The sequence below is a fragment of the Gorilla gorilla genome, chromosome 5 (genome assembly GCF_029281585.2).
Source record: "Gorilla gorilla gorilla isolate KB3781 chromosome 5, NHGRI_mGorGor1-v2.1_pri, whole genome shotgun sequence".
Taxonomy (NCBI): Eukaryota; Metazoa; Chordata; class Mammalia; order Primates; family Hominidae; genus Gorilla; species Gorilla gorilla.
The window spans coordinates 113,017,072-113,040,361 of NC_073229.2; the positions used below are offsets into that span (position 1 = coordinate 113,017,072).

A 23,290-nucleotide genomic window follows, 5' to 3' on the forward strand; every position below is an offset into this window, starting at 1 on the left:
GGAGGCAGAGGTTGCTGTGAGCTGAGATCATGCCACTGCACTCCAGCCTGGGCGACAGAGGAAGACTGTCTCAAAAAAAAAAAAATGTATGCTAACAAACCATCTAATGCTCCTGACCTCCATGACTCAATCATTCAAAACTAATTTGTGTCACTTTCTCGGTCTGCAATTCCACGCTTCAGTGACTCAACTATACCCAGGGAAGCTGGAATACTCTCACCTCTCTAATACCACTATATCTTTTATATACCTTTGTTATGTTTATGATTTTAAAATTATAATTATTTCTTTACATTTATATTTCATCAATAGTCTGCAAATTTGCTTTAATTTTATATCCAATCTAAACACATATCCTAACAAATACATTAAAAAATGCCTATTTTTTAAAAATGTGTATACATATACAACTGTAAAATATTATAAAATGTTACATTTTTAATGTAAAATGTTATAAAACAGACAAAATAAAATATTAAATTTTTTTTAAGTTCTCCTGTGTTCTTCCCAAATTCCAATGAAACACTGTGCAAATGGCCTTCTTTGGAAGCCAGTACACTAGCATGTGAATTCTTTAAAGGCAAGAAATTATGTCTCATTCATCTTTGTATACCCAGTACGTATGTACTTGACATATAAAAGATGATCGATGCTGAGAGTCAGAGGGTGAAAAAAAAAAGATAATTGATGAAATTCTTTCTGGACAAGCTAATAAACTAAGGGACTGAAAAGATTTTAAATATTATTTCAAAAAAATTCTTTTTCTAACAGTGGCCCTGATTTGGTGATACAAAATAAATAATATTGTCAATCATCCATAAAGACTCCATAGTAAATTAAAGAATTAAATATACGATACTTTCAATTATAAATGCATCCCAATATCAGAAATGTAAAAATATACGTGGCTTAAAATCATGAAATATGGTAATAGGCACACAATAAATATGTATTGAATAAACAATTATTGACCTAAAGACAAAAAGCATAACAATCATTTTTAGAATAAAATATAGATTAATTTCTTAAACAAAACAAAAAGTATAATATTTGGGAAGGTCTGATGAGATTGACTTCATTAAAATTTAAAGCTTCTGTGCATTAATAAACACTGATTTGGAAAACATATTGCCACACATATAACCAGGAAAGGACTAGAATCTAGGAAAGATAATTGACTCCTACATATTAACAAGAAAAAAAAAAGACAGAAAACCAAATAGAACAAACTTGCAATTAAGTTACAAAAGAAAAATACAAACAAATAAAAATAAACCTCAGAAATATGTCCAACTTCATTGGTAATCAGGGAAAAAAATAGACAACCAAATAGAAAAAACAGAAGATTGTATTATAAGATTATACAAACTTGCAATTAAATCATATAAATTCCAAACAAGTAAAAAAAAAAAAAAGAAGAAATATGTTAAACCTTGCTAGTAATCAAGGAAAAGCAAATTAAAACAGGATGATACCATTTCACACACATCAAATTGGCAATAATATAAATGTGTGATAAAATGAACTTTGGCAAACTGAAACAACTATTTCTGAGAGAAATTTAGCAATGCAGATAATATAGCTCAAGCTGCTGATTTAATCACCATCTCCATGATACACTAATGACAGAATAGAGTTTTTAAAAACACTTCCCAGGTAATTACATTCCAAGAATGAGAACAACCGTCCTAGAGAAATTTTCACGTGCGCACAAGAAAAAAACATAAAATTGTTCAATATAGCAGTAATATAAAAGCAAAAAATGGAAACCTTAATGTTCATCAAAAGGAAAAAGGATAAATTCTGTATATTTATACAATTTAATACTCAATGGTAATTAAAGTGAATGAACTAAATCTAGACATATTAGTACAAATAAATCTCAACATTATCTTGTTGAGCAAAGGTCAGCAAAGGTACAGTACAATAACATATAACACCAGAAACCTTGCAAAAGAATATCATATATATTTCATGGATACACACATAGGTAGTAAAAGTATCTGAAACATTCATGGGAACAATAAACACACCAAATTCAGGGTAGAGGCTGATTCTGGGCAAGAGATTTGAGATTAGGAGAGAGGTGTAACTAAGAAACTTCTATTGGATTCGTAATGAATCATGTCTTATTAAAAAGAAAGTGGACCAAAAGTATGAAGTTTTAACAAATCTAGCTGGTCAGTACATGAGTATTCCTTATATTATTTTTCAGACTCTTCTATATGGTGAAATTTTTCATATTTTTAAAAAGTATTAGAAAACTGCTATCTAAGAGACAGTACTCAGCTAAGAAGTGAGAGTAAGCCCACACTGAACATGTATTAAAACAGAGCTCAGTGTCAAGAAGTAAAGGAGACAGAACTTCCCTACTCACAAAGAAACAAAGCCACCCCGCTACCCCTTATGTCTAGTTATAGGCCAATGAATGTTATTCCAAGATCTGTGATAAGATTAAGCCAGTTCTGGAAAGCATTACTTTTGAGGAATACAGTCAAACAGAACAAAATAAAACTTGATGTTTTCTGGCCCTGAGGCTCTTAAATTTGAAGCTCTTTGTTTTAAATATAGAATTTCAATCAAAAAATTAGATGTGTGCATTAAAAATGTCCAGGAAAAAATGCCTTTTAATAACCTGGATTAATGCAATCCTGAATTAATACTGCAATTTATTACCCATTCAACAGCTCATAATCAGTTTCTCTTTTGTTTTGTTGCTGTTTTGGTGACAGAAATAAACTCATGAGATTTAAAAGAAAAAAGTCAAGTACAGGATAATTAAAATCAGAAATGTTCATTTTATGAAATGCTGTCTTATTTTATCAGAGTTATGCCATTATTCTTTACTCACTTGCAAGTTAAAGAAACCTAAAATGAAGAAATGTGTGAAAATTAACAATAAGAGAAAGAAAAGGAGATACAAAAGGATTAACAAAAAGATACCCAGTGAGTAACCTGAGTCACAAATTTTCTTTCCTACTATCTCTAAGGCAGCACCAAAGACTATTTGTCAAAAATACATTCATTATTTCAGTAATAACTTGTATTTTATAAATTATAGGTACTTACATTGAATTTAATTATGTCATATATCAAATATCTAGGAACAGCCTGTCCATTTACTCTGTCAATAATCATCTCCTTGAAAGAGAAAAGAAGGTAAGTTTCTTCATACTTTAATAACAATTTTTTTAATTTAACTGAAATATGGCATACACACAGTAAGCACATAAACCATAAATATACAACTTGATGAAATTTCAAAGTGAACACACTTGTACCGAGATCATATCAATAAACTGTTAGCCCCCCATCCCCATCATGCATTTATTCTATACTGAAATAGAATCACCTGACAATATCTCATCATATTTTTCATATTTGAATTTCCATGCTACATTTTGCTTTATGCTTGAATTACTAAGTGACAATTAAGGGTAGGAAGACTACAAATTTTAAATTCTAAACGTCAGGATCTTTTTTAAAAATATTTTTGTTTAATCATTGATGCTTTAAATTTTGTTATACACCAATTACTTTAATCATAAAATCTATGACAATAAATGGCATCCTCATTATAGATTTAATTCCCATGTGAGCCATGTGGCCTTTCTTGGTTTCATGCCACTTTACTAGGCTTTGTTCAAAGGGAACAGGGCAAGAGAGTATGAACAGATCACTGCAAATCTACCATAGCCATTAAAAAGTCAAAAAAAATGCAGTTTGACAGAACAAGATAAGGACATTAAAGGATGACTACAGGTATAAAACGCAGTATTACATAAAATTTTAATTATTAATATGTTTTTGACCTAAAATTATTTTTCTTTCCTCATATTCTTACTAGGAAACCAGACAGGTTTTCTTGCTATCTAATTTTATAACAGAAATTCCATGTACAACCATCTAAAATTACAAAAAAAACACACTGATTTAGGAAAAATATATTTTGTTGTTGTAAGAAAGCATTATCTAAGCCTAAGTACAAGGAGTGTGGTTATTTCTACTTGAAGAGTAAGAGAAAGTTTGGTAATAAGGTACATGACCATTAGCTGCATCCTGAAAGATGCAGAGTATATTTTCCAGCAGGATAGTGGATAGGCCAAATGGTATAACAAAGGCATGAAAAAAGATGGCTTGGGGTAAATTGTCCAAAGCTGAGTATTTGTGATTAGCAATCACAATCAAAGATGAGACTGAAGACACAGGCATGCTTCAGATATAAAGAATATTATATTGAATAGTTTGGCTTTTGTGCTATGAATAACAGGGAACCACTGAAGGGTTTTCAAAACCCGTGGGCCTTCAAGGCTCATCTCTGTAACTCATTCCTTGAAATCTTTCATATAAGGCTCCCTTGGTTCTAATCATCACAGTCCATATAGGTGATGAAATGTTCTGGAATTAGATAGTGGTCTTGATTTTATGACCTTGTGGAGAAGACTAAAAACCACTAGATTGAACATCTTAAAATAGTGAATTTCACAGTATGTAAATTGTGTCTCAATTTTTTTAAAAAAAAGAACTAAATTAAAAAAAAAAAAGAAATCCTAAAAGCAGTTCTTCAGATTGAAGAGGAATAACAGAACCCCAGATACATAACATATATTAAATGTCAGCTATATACATATTGGTTATACATGTTATATAATTATTAGCACAACAAAGTTACTAAAAGGATATTTCCTTTTAACATCAAAATATAAAATGTCATCTCTTGATTGTTTATTTTTTCTATGTTTACAGACTTTCTAAAATTTCAACAATAAGCATGTAGTGTTTTATAAAAAATTAACAGTTGAAAAAGACATGGAATTTTTCCAAAATTCTTGCCATTAACTTTAATGATTAACTGCTATATTCTTATCTTAGTCTCAATATTAAATTGATTAAATTTCACTGATGTGTTTCAAGTGAATTAATGCAGTATTTCTAAATTCCTATTTTCCACATTTTATAGGTCAAAGAACATAGCTAAGCAAAGCAAAACAAAAGCTTCAATGCTCACATCTGACAGTCAGACAATTAGGTGGTTTGAATTATTCTTGGATTTGGAATTTTACAAAAACAATTTGCACATGAAAATGTAGAAGAAACAGGAAACTACAGGACTGTTTTAATTAACTAACCAAAAAAACAGATATGGCAACTATAATTCTAGCCCAAGTAAATTGACATCATGAATCATACTGCTATTTTTAAAACTTCACAAGAATCTATTATGCTGCTCTCAGTTATCCAAGTTTGAGGTGAAATAAATAGTATTGCTAAGTTAAATCTGTAGATGGTTAAATATCTAATTTTTAAGCATTATTTCCTACCTAGAATGCCCTCAGCCCACGTCCATCAAAAATCTTTCTATAGAAATCTTTCTGTTTCTAATGCCAACTCCTACACAAAACATATTTAGTTCCTGACTAACTAGATGTGATTTATTTCTCCTCTAAACTACCTCATGACTTAAATACCTCTCTTTGGGTTATTGTTTTATTCAAAGGTCTCTTCCATCATTACCATTCATTCTCCACCCTGCTCAGTTAAGTAAAATGTTTCAAGGGTGAGGCCTTCTCCTCAACCCTCTAAGCAATACCCGTACTCTTGGTATAGCAACTCATAATAGGCACTCAACAAACATTAGTTCAATTATAAACTATACTAAACTTTGACAAATGCTATTACTTAAGTCTTTTCTTTTCTTATATTTTATTAATTATAATGCTTAAAAAAGTACCTTAAATAAAGATAACAAAAACTAAAATGTTCCTGCTGTTCCCATGAACCAACTACCAGAGCTGCCACAAATGACTATGACTTTTATGTACTATACAACTCCAAGGGTGCCAGTCACATTAACTATAATATGATAGTTAAATCTATACACATATAGATACATATACATGTACATATGTATATATATCATTTTTATTAGAAAGTGGTATTTTGTTACTCATGCTGTCATAGGAATGAAAATTTACTAGATACAGGAAAAAATACAAAAATCAAAATGTCCAACAAAAGGGAACTGGTTAAATAAATTACAGAACTGTTTCTCAAACTTGCCTAATTACAATCACTTGGTCACTTGTATGGACATGTAGGCCCCTGGGAGATTCCAATTCATATGGTCTAGGATATGCTATTGGAAAGGGTCATATTTTAAACAAGCAATTTTTTAACCCTACAATTTTCTCAGTCAAGATAGTTTGGAAACCCCAATTTATGGTCTCTATATACACAATGGTAAACCATTCAGACATTTATGTGAAAAAGATGTCCAAAACACATTGCTAAGTGTGGGGAAAAAGACAAGTTACTAACCACATGTAACATTTGTTTCTCTTCATGCAAAATTATATAACTATCCATATGTATACATATTTGACCAGAGCACTCATTTAACACTCTTTACATATCTTTAACAAATTTCTCCACCAAAGAAAATATCTCAAAGTCTTACTTATGCTCAAAGATTCAGTTGGCAGATCTCTCTTTAAGAGGACCTTAATTCAATGTAAGTATACATAAGAAATAAATGAAATTTAACATCCTAATAAAAGTTAGATTTGGCTGGGCGCAGTGGCTCATGCCTGTAATCCCAGCACTTTGGGAGGCTGAGGCGGGTGGAACACGAGGTCAGGAGTTCAAGACCAGCCTGACCAACATGTGAAACCCCTTCTCTACTAAAAATCCAAAAATTAGCCGGGCGTGGTGGCACATGCCTGTAATCCCAGCTACTGGGGAGGCTAAGGCAGGAGAATCACTTGAACCCAGGAGGCAAAGGTTGCAGTGAGCCGAGCTCATGCCATTGGACTCCAGCCTGGGCGACAGAGACAGACTCTGTCTCAAAAAAAAAAAACAAAAGTTAGATTTCATTCGAAATTTCTTAACCAACAGAAATACACATTTACTTACAAGGAAAAGAAAAATGGCAATGTTTAATTTTATAGTATACATAAATATGACTTACGCCATCCAAGAGAGTATTTGATAAATGCATACGAAGATCTTTACGAAATGGAAATTCCAGATTTGAAACATGAAATACTGAATTGTCTCTATCAATCATAAAAACTTCATTTGTGCCATCAATCAACATCATGTACCTATAAATGAAACATTAAAAAGCTAATATTTACAGTATAATATCAAGAACAGGGTCATGAGAAATAACATACTGGTTTTCCATAGACCTTAAACATCTGTAGACTAATGTTCACTAGAGTCTCTCTATCATGTAGATTAAAGTATCACAAATAATAATTTTTTTTTTTTTTTTGGAGACAGAGTCTTCCTCTGTTGCCCAGGCTGGATGGAGTACAGTGGTACAACCTTGGCTCACTACAACCTCCGCCTCCCAGGTTCAAGCAATTCTTGTGCCTCAGCCTCCAGAGTAGCTGGAATTACAGGTGTGTGCCACCATGCCCAGCTAATTTGTTTGTTTGTTTTTTTCTTTTTTTTAGTAGAGATGGGGTTTCACTATGTTGGTCGCGAACTCCTAGCCTCAAGTGATCTGCCCACCTCAGCCTCCCAAAGTGCTGGGATTACAGCGATGAGCCACCACGCCTAGTCCACAAATAATAATTTTTTTAACTTTTTTCATTTCCTATAGAAAACACAGAGTATAGGGAAATCTAAGTTTTTTATGGAGATAATGTGATGTTCAGGAGTAACCTTATGAATCCATCCTAACAGAGAATGGTTCTCTAATTTTTATGAGATCTTAAACATTGAAGCCTTTCAAAGTTTACAAAACACACATATACACATATATAAATGTATTTTACTAGCTCAATAACTATATGGATTAGGTATTCTCTCCACTTCAAAATAGAAAAAAGCAGTGAAAAACATTAAGTGATTTGCCATTTGCCAGACTTTAAATTATCCAGTGCTCTTTCTACCATACCTGTTAGCAAAACAGCTAATCCCTCTCTTTGAATCAATATCATGATATAGCCAGATACCACAATATCAGGTATAACTTTTCTTCTCATTTATGACTATAAAATTAAAATATTTTTAAACACAGCCATAAGATTTTCAATTATCTCTTATCTTCTTAAACTCAATCAATATATGGGGGAATTCATACACTTAACAACCTGTCATTCTCCAAATGGTTAGGTTATCATCACTGATTTCCCATCAGCAAATCAAGAATGGAGTTCTATTTCACACCACATATAAAGTCCAGATGGATTGATGTTGAGGACATTACAGTCTGGGAAGCTATGCTACCAAATGGATAATAAGAAGACTTGGGGTGAAAACGAAGATCAAATCCAAGAACCAAAGTCTTCAAAGAATGAGAAAAAATTTATAGCAAAAAAGATTAGAAAGTTAAAAGGCATAAGCCTCAAAGAAACAGAATCATTTTGTTAGGCTGTTTTTGTTTGGTGTTTGGTGTTAAATGAAAGACTGGAAGAAGAGTGGTCTGGAGGTACCAACGAAAATGAAAGAGAACACTGACCAGACTGTCCAACCTCCTACCCGCAAAGTACCTGAGGTATGTCCAAAAAAAAGGCAGCAACGACTGAAAGATGCAGCTGAATCAAGCTAAGATTAGGGGACATAAGAAATATTACATGAAGAGATGCAAGTTAACAGAGTATATGGAAGCTAATATAATAGTGGATAACTGGCTAACCACAAACCAATGTTCTGAAGAGCAAAGTACACATGTTTAGGATAGGTGAGGAGAAATAGGAGAGCTGATGAAGGGAAAACAAGTGTACAAACAAAATGGAAAAGAGCAGCATGGAAGACCAAAGGGGCTTATGTTTTTGGATTAGATTGTGAAGTATGTTGTTCTTTGCTGTTTCCAAAATAATCAGTTCCAAAAAAAAAAAAAAGTGAAAAAAGAAAAAGGAAAGGAAAAAAGGCAACATAATAGAAAAAAATTTTTTTTAAGTTTTAATAATAATAATTAGTTCCAGCAGGTGTCTGGGGAGCAGATGGAGAGCTCAGGCCCTTGCTATAATAGCTGCAGCCCTAGTAGATGGGGAGTGTGGGGACTCAGGTTTCACTAGGAAAAATAAATTCAGCCTCAGTCTGGACTGACTGTGTATCTGAAAGACTCCTAGACCAAATGCCAGGCCAGCTGGCACACAGACAACAGGAATACTTAGTTCGCAAGACCCTCTGGCACATGCTTTTCAAAAGCAGCAATTCCTGGTGGATAGAGAGAATCTAAGCTACTTGGAAGAAGTAAGCTTTGCCTTGGATTATGTTTCAAAAGGAATTTAAATCAACAAAAGGGAAGATCAAATAAAAAGCAATGATGACATCATCTGCAAAAATGGCATGGAAGACACACAACCCATCATGTTGTTAAGGACTTAGGCTGGCATTTTGCAAAGCTGATATTCACCAAAAGGGTATTTCAAGGCAAATAAGTTAGGAAACCACTGTATCTTTCTCTTAGAAAGTCAAGATATATATTAGGATATTTAAAGTTATGTAAAATATATAAATAAATCTGTTCATCTTATTTAGTCCATTGTTTCCTAAACTTAATCCTGATATCTGTTAAAATTTGACAGAATTGGTGTTCTATACTTACAATTTAAGAAAAGCTGACTTAAGCTAATAAATGTTAGAATTCAGAAAAAAGAAATGGTTTACTCTTATGATCATGTAATAATGATAACTGAAATTATATTTCCCCTTTCACTGACTGCCCAGAAGTTGAGAATTTTAAATTTAATGTTTAAACACAATAGGTATTATCCCAGGGTGAAGATACATTTATTTTACACACACACACACACACACACACACACACACACACATCTTAGTATCAGACCTTTTATTTTAAATCAAGTAGAGTATCAATCAAAAGAAAATATTTTCTATGTACACATGTGTATAAACAGATTTAAAAGACTAAGGAAGAAAAAGCTTCAGAGGACGGGATTTACAAAAGGATAGCTTCTGCATCTGCAGAAACACCAGAGAAATTATTTAGCACTTGGTATTTAGGGATTCTTCTGCACACATAAATTTTCAGGCTTTGGAACACAAGTTCCTGAGCTATGATTTTTAGTTTGAACTCCAGTCATTCCAAATCATATGTTCTTTTGTTATGTGATACTAACAAAAAGTAATGAGCTATTTCATGTAAGGAATGTGGAAATATTTCCACATCACTCCAAAGTCCCTGAAAGCAGCCAGATTCTTTAAAAAGAAGCAACTACCTCACAAACTGTCAGATACTGCCTTAGTATATAACTATGATGCAATATAATTTCTTATTAATTAGGAAATTATCTCAACTGCAAATTTAATATTCAGAATTATCAATAGGTATTTGTATTATATTCATTCATTCCCATTAAAAGGCAAAATTTAATTCAGTACACGTTTCCCAGATAGAAAATGCTAAAGTATATATACCAAAGGTATATGGATTACAGAAAAGCCAGATGTATAGACTACTTTACTGTAAATGCAGGTTTTCTACCAAAACTGGAAATAATCTTTCAGAGCAGTTGCTGAGATGTGAGATATATAATTAAGTAAAACAACCAAATAAACATTAATAAAATTAGGAAGTACATAATTAAAGAGAAGGAAAACTGACAGAAAACAATGGTAACTAATACCACCTTAGAGTCCTAATTCACATTCCTCCCAGTAGTCTGAGAGTAAAATGGTCCTTAAACTCCTTGTAATTTGAAGTTGTCACCAATTTAGACCCAACTCTGATCATCAATTTAGGAATTTATCTTATACTCTATGAAGGCAGAAATCCTACCTATTTTGTTCCTTCTCACAGCTTAAGTATCTTGCACAGTCTACCTGAATACACACTAAAGGAAGGCACTCAATATTTGTTAAGCAAAGCTGTATGTACAACAAAGTTCATCATAATATTTTATAACAGTGAAAGGGTAAAAACTCAAATGTCCATCATTCAGCAAATAGGTAAAATAAATATTGCATATTCATGTAAAAGCATACTAGTCAAGCATTTTTTAAACAATGATAAAAATATTCATTAATATGGAAAGATATTTACAATATATTTAGTGGGAAAAAAGCAAGTTTAAAACCAGAATACATTAAATAATTACAGAGGAAAGGAGGAGGACAAAACTGTATGTATATCGTAAATATAAAGCCTATACCAAAATAGTAAAGAGCTGCTCCATCTCTATGTATTAGAATTATCAATGATATTTGCTTTCCTCATTAAGCTTTTCTGTACTTTCAAAATTTTTAGAAATAAACACAAATTGCTTTTAGACAGGGGGCAAAATTAAAGCTTTACAAGGGGGAAAAAAGCCACCAAGCCAGAAATGTAGTCTATAATCAGACCCAGAGAAACATTTTCCCTTTGCAAAGTGGCAATGAATTAAGACAGGATTCTAACCCTTGTTCTTTGTACCACAGTGGCTTCAAAACAACAGATATTCCTCTTCTTCTATCATACAGCCTCCATACTAGAGCATTCTGATGGGCAATAAAAACAGAAAAGCTGATTATTTACATTGATTTATTTCACCACCATCTCTATCTCTATCCATTTTTCCTAGCCCCTATCAAACTTATTATGGCTTTTCTCTTAAATTTTTTAATCAATTATTTTTTAAAATATAAGTTAAAGGGCTGACCTGGAGCCAGTCTAGATGCTAGGCAGTACTAGGGTTATATGCCAGGGTTATAACAGCAAATGGCACAGACTTTCTTCTCAACTTCATATCATTTACACTCTTAAAAAGAAAACAAGATATTAAATAATTCCAACCATAATACATATTAGAACAGTGAAGTAGAAGCTATTACAGGAGCCTACAAAGGTAGAGCCTGTCAGAGTTTGGAGATCATGGAAGGCATTCCAGAGGAATTCATGCACAGCTGATAATAACAACAGGTTACACTTACTGAGCAATTACTATGTTCTGAAGAAAAGAGCACTTTTATTAACTCATTTATTAACTCATTTAATCCTTACAACAACCTCACCAGGTCAGTAAAATTATTATCCCCATTTTCCAGATGAGGAAACTGAGACATTGCCCAATGTCATAACGCTGACACAACGGCAACGCTGATATTAAAACTTAGACAATAGTTCGTTTGTACACCCTCTACAGTATATTACCCCTCACATTCAATATGTAGGAGTCAACCCAGCATAGGTTGTAATGTGAGAGAAGAAGAGAAATGAGGGATGGGAGGGTTGGAGTACACAGACTAGTAGGTGCAATGTCCTTCAGACAAGATAGAATGCAGCAATGTTCTGGTAACTAAAAAAGGTTCAGAATACTCAAGTGTAAAGAGAAAGCAGGAAAATGGTATGGAATGAGACTAAAGAAGTAATAGAGAAATCGAAATTATGAAAACTTTTTTTTTTTTCAGAGACAGGATCTCACTCTGTCACCAAGGCTGGAGTGCAGTGGTGTGAACATAGCTCACTGCAGCCTCAAACTCCTGGGCTCAAGCAATCCTCCCACCTCAGCCTCCAAAAGTGCTGGGATTACCGGCATGAGTCACCGTACTCAGTCTGAAAATCTGTTTAATCCCCCCACCCCCAGCTACCAGTTATTTTAACTTTTTTTTTTAACTTTATCTTAGAAAACAAAAAACTACTTGTATGAGACAAACAGAAACCATAATGCAGAATTCAAACCCAGGAGATATATATAATACAGCACACTGGTTACAAAGATACTGGAAAGCTGAGAACATAGAACAGGAAGGCTGAAATAACTCAGAGATTAATAGTTGCAGGAAGCACTATGACCCACAGGACTAGGGGAACAAAATGAAAGAGGTCTGTTATTGAAAAGCTAGGAGCTTGGAAGAAAAGCATTATAGGGCTATGCCTGGAAGAAGGTGAAAGAGGTCCATGTGGCAGGATGCTCTAACCTCTAAGGAGGTGGCCACAAATGGCCCTGTAGCTTAAGTTTGAATCCCTATGAACAGGTGTCCAATAGAGGATGGTCAAACCACTAAGGGAATAAAGTCCAGCAGGTTAGGAAGTGATACAAATGGCACTCTATCTACCTAGGATGCCTTGCCCAGAAGCTGGTATCTCTGAGAGGGAACAGCGAGACTGGTGCAGACAGTGACAAAAGAAGTTGGAGAATGGAGTAATAGTCGTCCTTTGCTATTGGAGGTGTCCTTACAGAAACTGGGAATAAGAGTAGTCCCTTCTCTCACCTTCCAAATTCCTGCCTGTGCTCCCAGTGGTAAAACTCAATACAAAGCAAGCTGGCAAGGGAGTCTGGGAAATGTAGGTTGCAAAGTCCCAGCCCCTAACACAGAATAAAAGGGTGGACTCGAACTGAGAGATGGGAGGTAAATAAATGCAGACCACTAAAATGTTTTAAGCAAACTAATGACATAATCTCTCCTGCATTTTTAAAAGTTCATCACCACATAATGTATACCCCAACAGAATAGGGGCCAATCTGTAGACAAGAGAAATTATAAGGCCTCTGTAATAGACCATGTGAGAAATCACAGTGACTACGACAGTAGTAACAATAATTTTAGAGATAAATAGATAAACTCAAGATATTCAAGTTGCAGACTGACAGTAATTCAATATGCTATTTAGTGGATATGTGACTGAGAAAATGAGAGAAGTTCCGAGTTCTGGCTTCAGGAACTGGGCATATTTACTGAGCCACGGGGCATTTAAGAAGGAAGCAGTAATTGTCCCATTTTGTTTGGAAGAAACGATGGACACCATGAGTTTAGATGGAAACCAAAGGCCCAGATTTTCCCTACCCCTAGCAGGCTGGAAATAGGCTCAGGATCTAGACCAGACTATCCATGTTCCTTTCCCAAAACTTTTAACTTGAGTGACAGAGAGGCACAAGAATAGTTGCAGAATTATTTATAGCAACAGCAAAGACATTGTCAGCAAGTGCTAATGGTGGCTTCCTAATCAAAGTGTTCCTGTGCCCTGACCTTGGCTCTGGTCCTTGCTGCTGGCTTCCCTTGATTCCTATCCATTTTCCAAAAGTGGTTCTCCTTATTTATTCCGTTGCATAAATTAGCCAAAGTTGATTTCTATTGCTTACAGTCAAGAAGGCTAAGCATAGTGATACACGTCTGTAATCCTAGCACTCTGGGAGGCCAAAGTGGAGAATCACTTGAGGCCAGGAGTTCAAGACTAGCCTGGCCAAGACAGTGAGACCACATCTCTATTTTTTTTTAACTTAAAAAAAAAAAACATGTTAATGGGTTTTTTGTTGTTGTTTTTGCCTCAATATATACAGCTAAATGTAAGGAGGTTTAATGTGCCTATGATGAAATCCCACTGTAATGTCCCTAACATATCCTTAATACCAACGGTTACATAATACTAGCCTTTTACCTGGTAACTTCATGCCAAGAGACACACCATCTATTTACCATCCTTCAACATAGACAAGTGTATAATGCTAATTCTAGAGTTTACTTTCTCTGTACATCTTTTCTCTCATAAGAATTCACTACCAAACCTCTGCTATTTCTATACAAGCTACATTTCTTCTCATTTTTATTCCCAATAGAATTGGCACACAAGTCCCTGAAAGCTAATTCTCAATGTTGTATTAGTATACAGAAATAAATTCAAGTATACTAAAATTTCTTATAAAGAAAATTCAGACCACTTTCCCAGATAGAATATATAAACCTTCCTCACATAGGAGCAGTTGGTCACACCATGCCCCCTACTCACCAACACCTGTCATGTGTTCAAAAAACAATACAAGAACAGCTGACTTGCCAAACTCCAACTTTCTTCCTTCCCCATGGGGCTCATGCACACTTTGCCTGTTTATCTCATTACCTCACTGCTCAGTAAATTCTGCCTCTGATAACCTCTTTTGCAAGATATACCCATGTCTTCTTTAACCCATTTTTTTCCTGTTTCTTTCAACTCTTTTTTTTTAAATAAGAAATCTTAAGTATATTTTACAACTTTTTAAAAAGAAAAAACATATTTCTCCTTCTCACCTCCTTTAACTTAGTTCCATTCATGAACCAACGAAAACTCTGATCAAAGCTAGTGACACTTCTGTATAAAGCAAATTTTAAAGTAATAAGTTGTTTAATCCAACTAGACAATAAAGAATCAGTGTCAAAACCCCTTTCACAACCTCCTTATATAATAGTCTCTATCTCCTTATCTTATAAAATCCAGTTTTCCCCAAAGTTTTTAAATTATTCAAAATAGTTTTCATAAACTTCTTATGTTACAATGGCAGTTTGCTTAATTACCAGTGTTGAAACAGTACATTTTGTCATTTTTCATAGTATATATACATAATAAGTAATTTAGCTACCTTAGGAATAAGCTTTAGAGGCTAGTTTAGGCACCTAATTATGATTTATACTATAATTCCATAGAAATACAATCTAAACTTAATGAATCTCAGAAAAAGACCAGATAATTTAAACATCATTTGTTTGCATCTGTGATATTGTGAAATATATATATTTGTTCTTCAACCGTTTCCTGGCATACAAATCCTAAAATCCTCAGAAACACCAAAATGATGCTTTCTTGTAATAGTAATGAGTTGACTGATGGTTGGCAGCTCTAGGTAGCTTCGGGATGGGGACTAGGAAAGAACATGGCAAGATTAGAGCGTTGGGACTTTCAACACCACCCCACATCTTCTAGGAAGGAGAACGGGCTGAAGATTAAGTTGATCACCAATGGTCAATGGTTTACTCCCTCACGCCTACATAATGAAGCCTCCATAAAAGACCAAGGACAGGGTTTGGGGAGCTTCCAGACAGCAGAACATGTGGAGGTTACTGGAGGGTGGCACATCCAGGGAGGACGTGAAAGCTCTGCACTCTTTTCCCCATGCTTCATCCTATGCATCTCTTCATCTGTATTCCTTGTAATATCCTTTATAATAAACCAGTAAACATAAGTTTCCCTGAATTCTGTGAGTTGCTTTAGCAAATTAATTGAATCCAAAGAGGGGGTTGTGAGAACTCCAAATTGAAGCTAGCTGGTCAGAAGTTCTGGAGGCTAAGACTTGCAACTGTGTCTGAAGAGGGGGCAGTCTTGAGGACTTTACCTTATGTCATCTTCCCAGAAATTCAATGGACTCATATTAAGATCCTCAGTTTCACATTAACAAATTTAAAAGAACACACACATACAGTAACACTGTCTAAGCATTTTTTGACTTTTTACTGCTGCTAATAGTCAGTGAAATGACAACATAGCTCTAACATAATCTCTTTACCAAAAACTATCAAAATTTTCATTTGGCAATATAAGAGATTCTAACCCTACAGGTATTTTTGTTTTGACTTATTGATTCTGTAAGTACAGCAGGCCTCTTCAAAGGATGAGCTCTTCTTTCACACTCGTACCACATCAACTTAAAGTCATGAAACAGATGTGACTGATTATGGCTTTATGGTCTTAAATTCACTTTAAGCCCACAGCTCCCTTCTATTATGTGATCACTTACGTGAACACAACAGTAATTAAGCAGACAACATGTATTATTTAATTTTAAATTGCAAAGCCTATTCACTTCTTCACCAATTTAATTGTCAAATTAATCTAACTAGTCTTTGATCTTAGAATGTTAATTGTATGTTAAACGGCAGGCCAGCAGCATGCCACTGAAGATTTGGACAATTTGCCAACATTTAAATGTCTTCTACATAAGCATAGCCATCTTTAGTTTATATGTGGCTTCTACCACAAATTTTTTACTATGTCCTGTTTATCTAAACAGTTTAATCTTAATAAACAGTACTGGGTAAATTATGTCTATAGAAAAGTCGACAGTCAAAAGACTGTAACTTTCATTTTAATTTTAGTTAATTCATCACAAGTAAATTTTGAAGATGCAGAGATACCTACCATAAAGAATCAAAAAATCTCAAGCCTTATCAAAGTACCGTGTGTGCTTATTTCTATTAACAGATTATTAATCGTCTTCAAAATCTGTTTCAAGAAAGTCCCTTCAACCATCAAGATTTAGAGGCTTGTGTAAATCTGTCAATTTAAAAAGCAACACTATGACAGAGTTTGGCAGGGCATGGGGCCCAGTGTCAGTTTCTAGATTCCTCTCTCTTATTCCACAAAATTAATGACATATTAAATACCAAGTGTAAGGAAGGAGCAAATTTTTTCCAAACTACTCAACAATTTTAAAAAATTAATTTGCAAACTGTCAATGGTATGACTGCTATAATTATGGGCTCTGACGAAAAATCCAAGTTCCAGAGCCTGTAATTCCAGACTCAATAGTGCTTGCTATCTAGATCCCTAAAAATCAAGCAGGCAGACTGGAACCAAAAATCTCATCCAATATTATGAAGGTCCAACCCCTAACTATATGCTTTAACTTCACAGTTGCAACTTGCTTATTCTCTTCTCATTTTGCCATCCTCCACTGCTCAGGAATTTGTATATGTCTGTTTCTAAGCCCATGTAGCTATACTACTACACCAGCCTGTCTCAAAATACATATCTTCAAATTCCTATTCAAAACTCCCATGAAATCTCCCATACTCCAATTAACAGGTCCTAGTCAAAGCACTCTATCACTCCAACTTGTCCAGGAATTATATAGCTACTACATATAATAAATGATCACACCATGGTGAAAGAGAAGCATACAGGGAGCAAGTAGGAGTGTTAAAATCCAGCTTAAGGAGTTTCAACTTCATTTTGTAATTGGGTTGAAGTATAGTTGAAATGCAACAAACACTAATAAATAAAATGAACTGTTCATTTGCCAACATTAGCATTAAAAGTATTTGTACTACATACCATTAATTACATGTTAACATATAGCAAAGAGGGGTGAAGATATCTGTAGGCGAAAGAGAAGGTACCAGCATAGAAAATTATATGGCACTCTACTATAGTGGTTAAGAACCATTCATCCCATACCAGCTCTTACTAATTGTGTAACTTTGCACAAGTTACTTGACTAACTGTCTGTTTCCTCACCAGAAGTCCTCACCTCCTAAGACAGTTTTAAGAATTAAATGAGTTACTGCATTCATGTCCACAGCAGCCTTATTCACAATAGCTAAACCACTGAAGCAATCCAAGTATCCATGGAGAGATGAATAAGCAAAATGCAGCATATACACAAAATGGAAAGATATTCAGCCTTTAAAAGGAAGGAAATTGTGATATATGCTACAGCATATGAAACTTGAGGGCATTATGCTAAGTGAAATTAGCCAGTCACAACTAGACAAACACTATATCATTCCCTATGAAGTACCTAGAATAATCAAAATCAGAGACAGAATGGAGAACAGTGGTTGCCAGGGGGCATGGGGAGAATAGGAAGTTACTGTTTAAGGAGTATAGAATTTCAGTTATACAAAATCAAAGAGTTCTGAAGATAGATGTTGGTGACAGTTGTACACAATATGAATGTACTTAATACCACTGAACTGCATATTTTTAAATGGTTAAAATGTAAATTTTATGTTATGTGTAATTTACCAGAATTTTAAAAATTAAAAGAATTAAATGAGTTAATATATAAAGGATACCAGAACAGTGATTAATACACAGTAATATAGTATCAGCTATTATTATGTCCAAGGCACAGAGTACTTAATTAAGTACTTAATTAAAGCTAGATATCATTAGTACTATGACTACAACTACTACCACTACAACTACAGCTGCTACTAGTACTACTTTACACAATCCAAAGAAGAGTTAAGAGTTGGGGTTAATGATAAAACAAAACCCTGAATAAAACAGAAAGGATTAGTTTAAGAACCCTATAAACAGGAAAGAGGAAGCCATCCCTTTTGAACACAGAAGAGAAAGAGATAAGTGAACACAGAAATTTTGAAACATAGACAAACGAATCACAGGTAACTCTTGGTAAAGGTTACCCACAGACCACACACCCAAACATACAAACATATTTACACAAAGGCAGTCAACAACTATAGTAAAATAGTTCCTTAATTCATTTTTCTATGAATAGGTATAACCAAAGTAAATTTTGTAAAATCAGACGCTGCACTGAATGAGCGATAACTCAAAACAGAGAATTCATATTTTAAAAACTTGAATCAGGTAGGTCTCAATCTGTCTAAGAGCTTGTTTTCTAAACATTAGAATGATAAAAACAAACCCAGAGCCTGAAATATCCCAATATACGGAAAGAATTTCTTAAGATTTACTAACAATAATGGTACATACACAATAAACCCGAAAGCTATAATACACAATGGAAAATGATCATTGACCATGTTTTGGTCCCACAATCTATCTCATTAAAATAAAGATTAGTAAAATGATAACTTAAATAAAATTATAATTAAATCTACTTGGGTTCATGTTTCCTTTATGTACCAAAAAGAAATATAATAACTGTCATAACAATAAAAATTGACTGATAAAGTCTCCACCCTCTACAAATTTATAAAATCAACTAACAGTTTGGGGAAGTGCAACGAGCAAATTATCAAAGCATATCTTTCACTTTTTAAAAAGAATTGTCAAGTTAGGACTAAATTCATTTGCTAAGGGCAACATGCATCTCATTAACTGCCACTTCCGTGGGACAGAATATGCTTCCTCCTCCTTTTCACCAATCTTCAAAGAATTAGAGAATTATGGAATTATCAAGGGTTGAAAGGGTTCTTATGTAGTCCCATATCCCCCAAGTAGCATGCACTTACACACGTTTATACCCCACCTCCAGTGCTGCAACAATCCTAAAAGTTCTTAAGGCACAAGAAAAACCAGACTAGATTCACAGACAAGAGCAAAAAGTATTCATACAGGCACTACCAAAGACACAAAAAACTAGTTACATTACCTCCTCCAGTTTGTAAATGTCTGAAAACAAAGTGTACATTAACAGTCACTTTAAATAAAAACATGATTTACCCTACCATAGCAAGAAGCTTCTACCTCAGAAACTAGATTTGAATATAATATATTTTACTATCTCCTAAGGTCACTTAAACCTGTTTCCTGATCATCTAAAGTCCAGAAAGAAAGGACTCTAATAACTGGATACAGACACATTCAAATAAATCAATGTATCCATTTATTTATTTTTCTTCAAATCTTCAAAAGCAATAAGGATGGAAGAGAAAATCTTAAGACACATCTTAAAGATTCAAATTGAATAAAGTTGGTTTAACAAATGAGCTGCCATCTAATTAGGGGAAGAGGAAGATTTCTCTTGGTTTTTAAGTATTTCCTTATGCTGAAAAATATGACTTTATCGGATTAAAAATTAAAAGTCCACCCTTACTAACTAGGTATGGGACCTTGTAAAAACCACTTGGTCTCTCTAGCTTTGATATCCTCATCTATAACCTGAGAAAACGGAGTCAATTCTTGCTACTTACAATGTGGTCCCTGGACCAATAGCATTAGCATCTCCTGGAAACTTGTCAAAAATGCAGAATCTTGGGCCCCAGCCTAGACTTTCTGAATCAGAATTAGCATTTTAACAAGATTTCCAGGTGATTCACATACACATAGAATTGTGAGAAGCACTAGACTAAATAACCTCAAGCCACCCTTAACACTCAAATTGCAAAAGAAAATAGAAAAGCCAGGGCCAGGCATGGTGGCTCACACCTGTAATCCCAGCACTTTGGGAGGCCAAGGCAGGCAGATTACCTGAGGTCAGGAGTTTGAGACCAGCCTGGCCAACATGGTGAATCCCCATCTCTACTAAAAATACAAAAATTAGCTAGGCATGGTGGCACACACCTGTAGTCTCAGCTACTCAAGAGGCCAAGGCACAAGAATCGCTTGAACCTGGGGGGCAGAGGTTGCAGTGAGCCGAGATCATGGCACTGCACTCCAACCTGGGCAACAGAGAAAGACTCCATCTCAAAAAAGAAAAAGAGAGAGAGAGAATGAAAATGGAAAGCCTGACAGCAGATGTCCAAAAAAAGCAAAAGAATTTTAAAAATTCTTTTAATCTGAAAAAAAAAGTTTTCACTGAAGAATCTGTCCAAAAGTTATATTCAATAGATTTTCTCTTCTTAGCTACAGAAATGTGCTTGTTTTGATCCTAACTAGGATTAAAAAGAGCAAAGAGTACTAGAAGAAGAAGAAAAGAAAAACTAAGTATGATCACAAGTTAATTCTAATCAGTCTTCTAATTTTCACATTTTATATTATGCAACCTTTGAAATTCACTATTGGCTAGATTCATTGAATGAATGCTAAATGTAAGCTACTTTGAGTAAAATTTTCACTAAGTCCCAAAAAAGGTTCACCTAACAGTCTTTTAATTATACTGAAAATGGGAAATAAAGTGTTGGGAAGGATGACTGGGAGAGAATTACTATAGGGTTTTCCTGTGCCTCCGGCTGGGAAAGCCCCTTAGGCTTAGCTTTCTGTGCCATCACAACCTTTTTCTTCCTCCAGTCACATAAGTAGGTGAAGTGCTTCCTCTTCCACCGCCACAGCAACTGTTCCTCAGAGTGTTCATTTCCCTGTCTTCTGTATCACTATGGAAAATAGTCTCTTACCACACTCTTTACCCGATTTCCAAAAAAAAAAAAAAACAGCTCTTTTAAGGCCTCAAAGGCTATGGGGCTAACCAACTGACTCAGCAAATCAGGCGGTCCTAAACTTCAAGAAGATTGAGATAAAGGATCTCCCATTTTAATAGCCTCCTAAGAACAATTCAAGGAGTGGGAGTTGACATCATAGTCAAAGTTTAAATCAGAAGCTTATGGCTTAGCAATCATTAAAACTCTGACATGCTTCAAAATATAAACAAAGGGTTTATGCAGCCACCAGTGTAACAATTTTCTCATAAGCACCTAACTGCCTTATCTGTAAGAGCTTACAAAGATTGTGGATTTATATCAATTATTAATCAGGTCGGTCCAGCTCAGGCTGTTTCTACCTCATGACTTTCTTCACGTTGCTCCCCTCACCCCTGTTACTCATCCTTCACTCATCATCCTCCTAAGAACTCCCACACTATTAGAGTCTATGTCATGTCATTTATATGCAATTATACTTCATATTGTTCATTAGATTTTGACCTATTTTAGGGCATGAACCACACCTTCAATTTTCTTTTCTTAAATACACACAAACTCTTTTTCCTTTTAAAACTTTACTGCCATTGAAATTGACCACATATCAAAATATTGTATTTCGCAGCTCTGAGTGTGTAGTCAAAACAGCAGCCATTTAAAACTTGTCAGAAATTAGGAATTTCCTTTAAAGCAAGCACCATCTTTTTCATACTCTCATGTTATTTCTATAGAACAATGAACATTTTCAGAAAAAAATTTCACTGAAAGGGATTTTAATAATCTATAAGAAAACTTGAAATAAATTTACTTTTAACACAGGCATTATACTTTACCATAAATATTTTACTATAAAGATCACCCATTATTTTAAATTCAGAAATGTGCTAATAACACAAGGTATTTTTAAGAAAGAGAATTAAAAACACATGTAGAAGATGTACAACATGATGATGCTTGATTTTATTTAATATTGCTTCATGCACAAAGGAAAAATCTAAATAACAAAACCGTATCTAAGTGTACCAAATGTTTTAAGAGAGTTGTAATTTCTCCATTTACTGGTATCAAACATAAAATTAGATCAAGTTAGGAAAAATTTTAAAGCTCACTGTCATGCAAAAAGTACAGATTGAGATCTGAAACTTCAAGTCATAAGAAGCTTCCTCACAGGAGTTATAGCAGTTTATAAAGGAGAAAGTATTTTGACCTTTTTCGTGACTGGCCATTAGACACTAACATTATTCTAATGCAAGTGGAGCTGTTTATATTTGTCTATAGCTGATTGGTTTAATTTCACTGAATCATGCTGGCAAAGATATAAACCTCATGCTTTGTGGTTCTTTTATAAGTAGAGATAGTGTTTCAGGGGAATCAGAATGACTTGAGTTTGGGTTACAGGGTTATAGGCAGTTGGCCTTGGGATATATCTAAACTGTGACCTCCATTTTTATTTTCCTTTTAACACTAGTAAGTAATTCTTAATGAATCAAACTATTAGAAATTAACTGGTTGCTACTAGTCTTTGTTCAAGTTCACATAAAAGTACCAGGAGAAATCCTAGAAGCACCAATTTCAACAGCTAATACTACTGAGACTATAAAAATAAATATATTATGGACTCATAACATTAAGCCAACTACCAAGGCCACATCATAGAGCAGTCTCAAAGTTCAGCTGCTTAAAGGTTGTAATTCATGCAGCAATTTGATTTGTTCTAGTTATATATTATATCCTGTAACTCTAGCCAGTAGTTTACATTCTATCAGACTAACATAAGATGTAAAAGACCTAAATGCCATTC

The 23,290-nt window shown here is 34.2% G+C and overlaps 1 protein-coding gene across 2 annotated transcripts in view; it reads right to left on the reverse strand.

Moving 5' to 3' along the window:
- The window catches only part of RNGTT (RNA guanylyltransferase and 5'-phosphatase), a 350,620-nt gene that overhangs the window by 236,282 nt on the left and 91,048 nt on the right, over positions 1 to 23,290 (reverse strand). For both annotated transcript variants that reach the window (XM_019030091.3, XM_055391168.2), the window contains exons 9-10: positions 6,968 to 7,103; positions 3,070 to 3,141 (exon numbers count right to left, since the gene is read on the reverse strand). In XM_019030091.3, the coding sequence (XP_018885636.2) occupies positions 3,070 to 3,141; positions 6,968 to 7,103 (208 nt within the window). The remainder of the gene's footprint in view (positions 1 to 3,069; positions 3,142 to 6,967; positions 7,104 to 23,290) is intronic.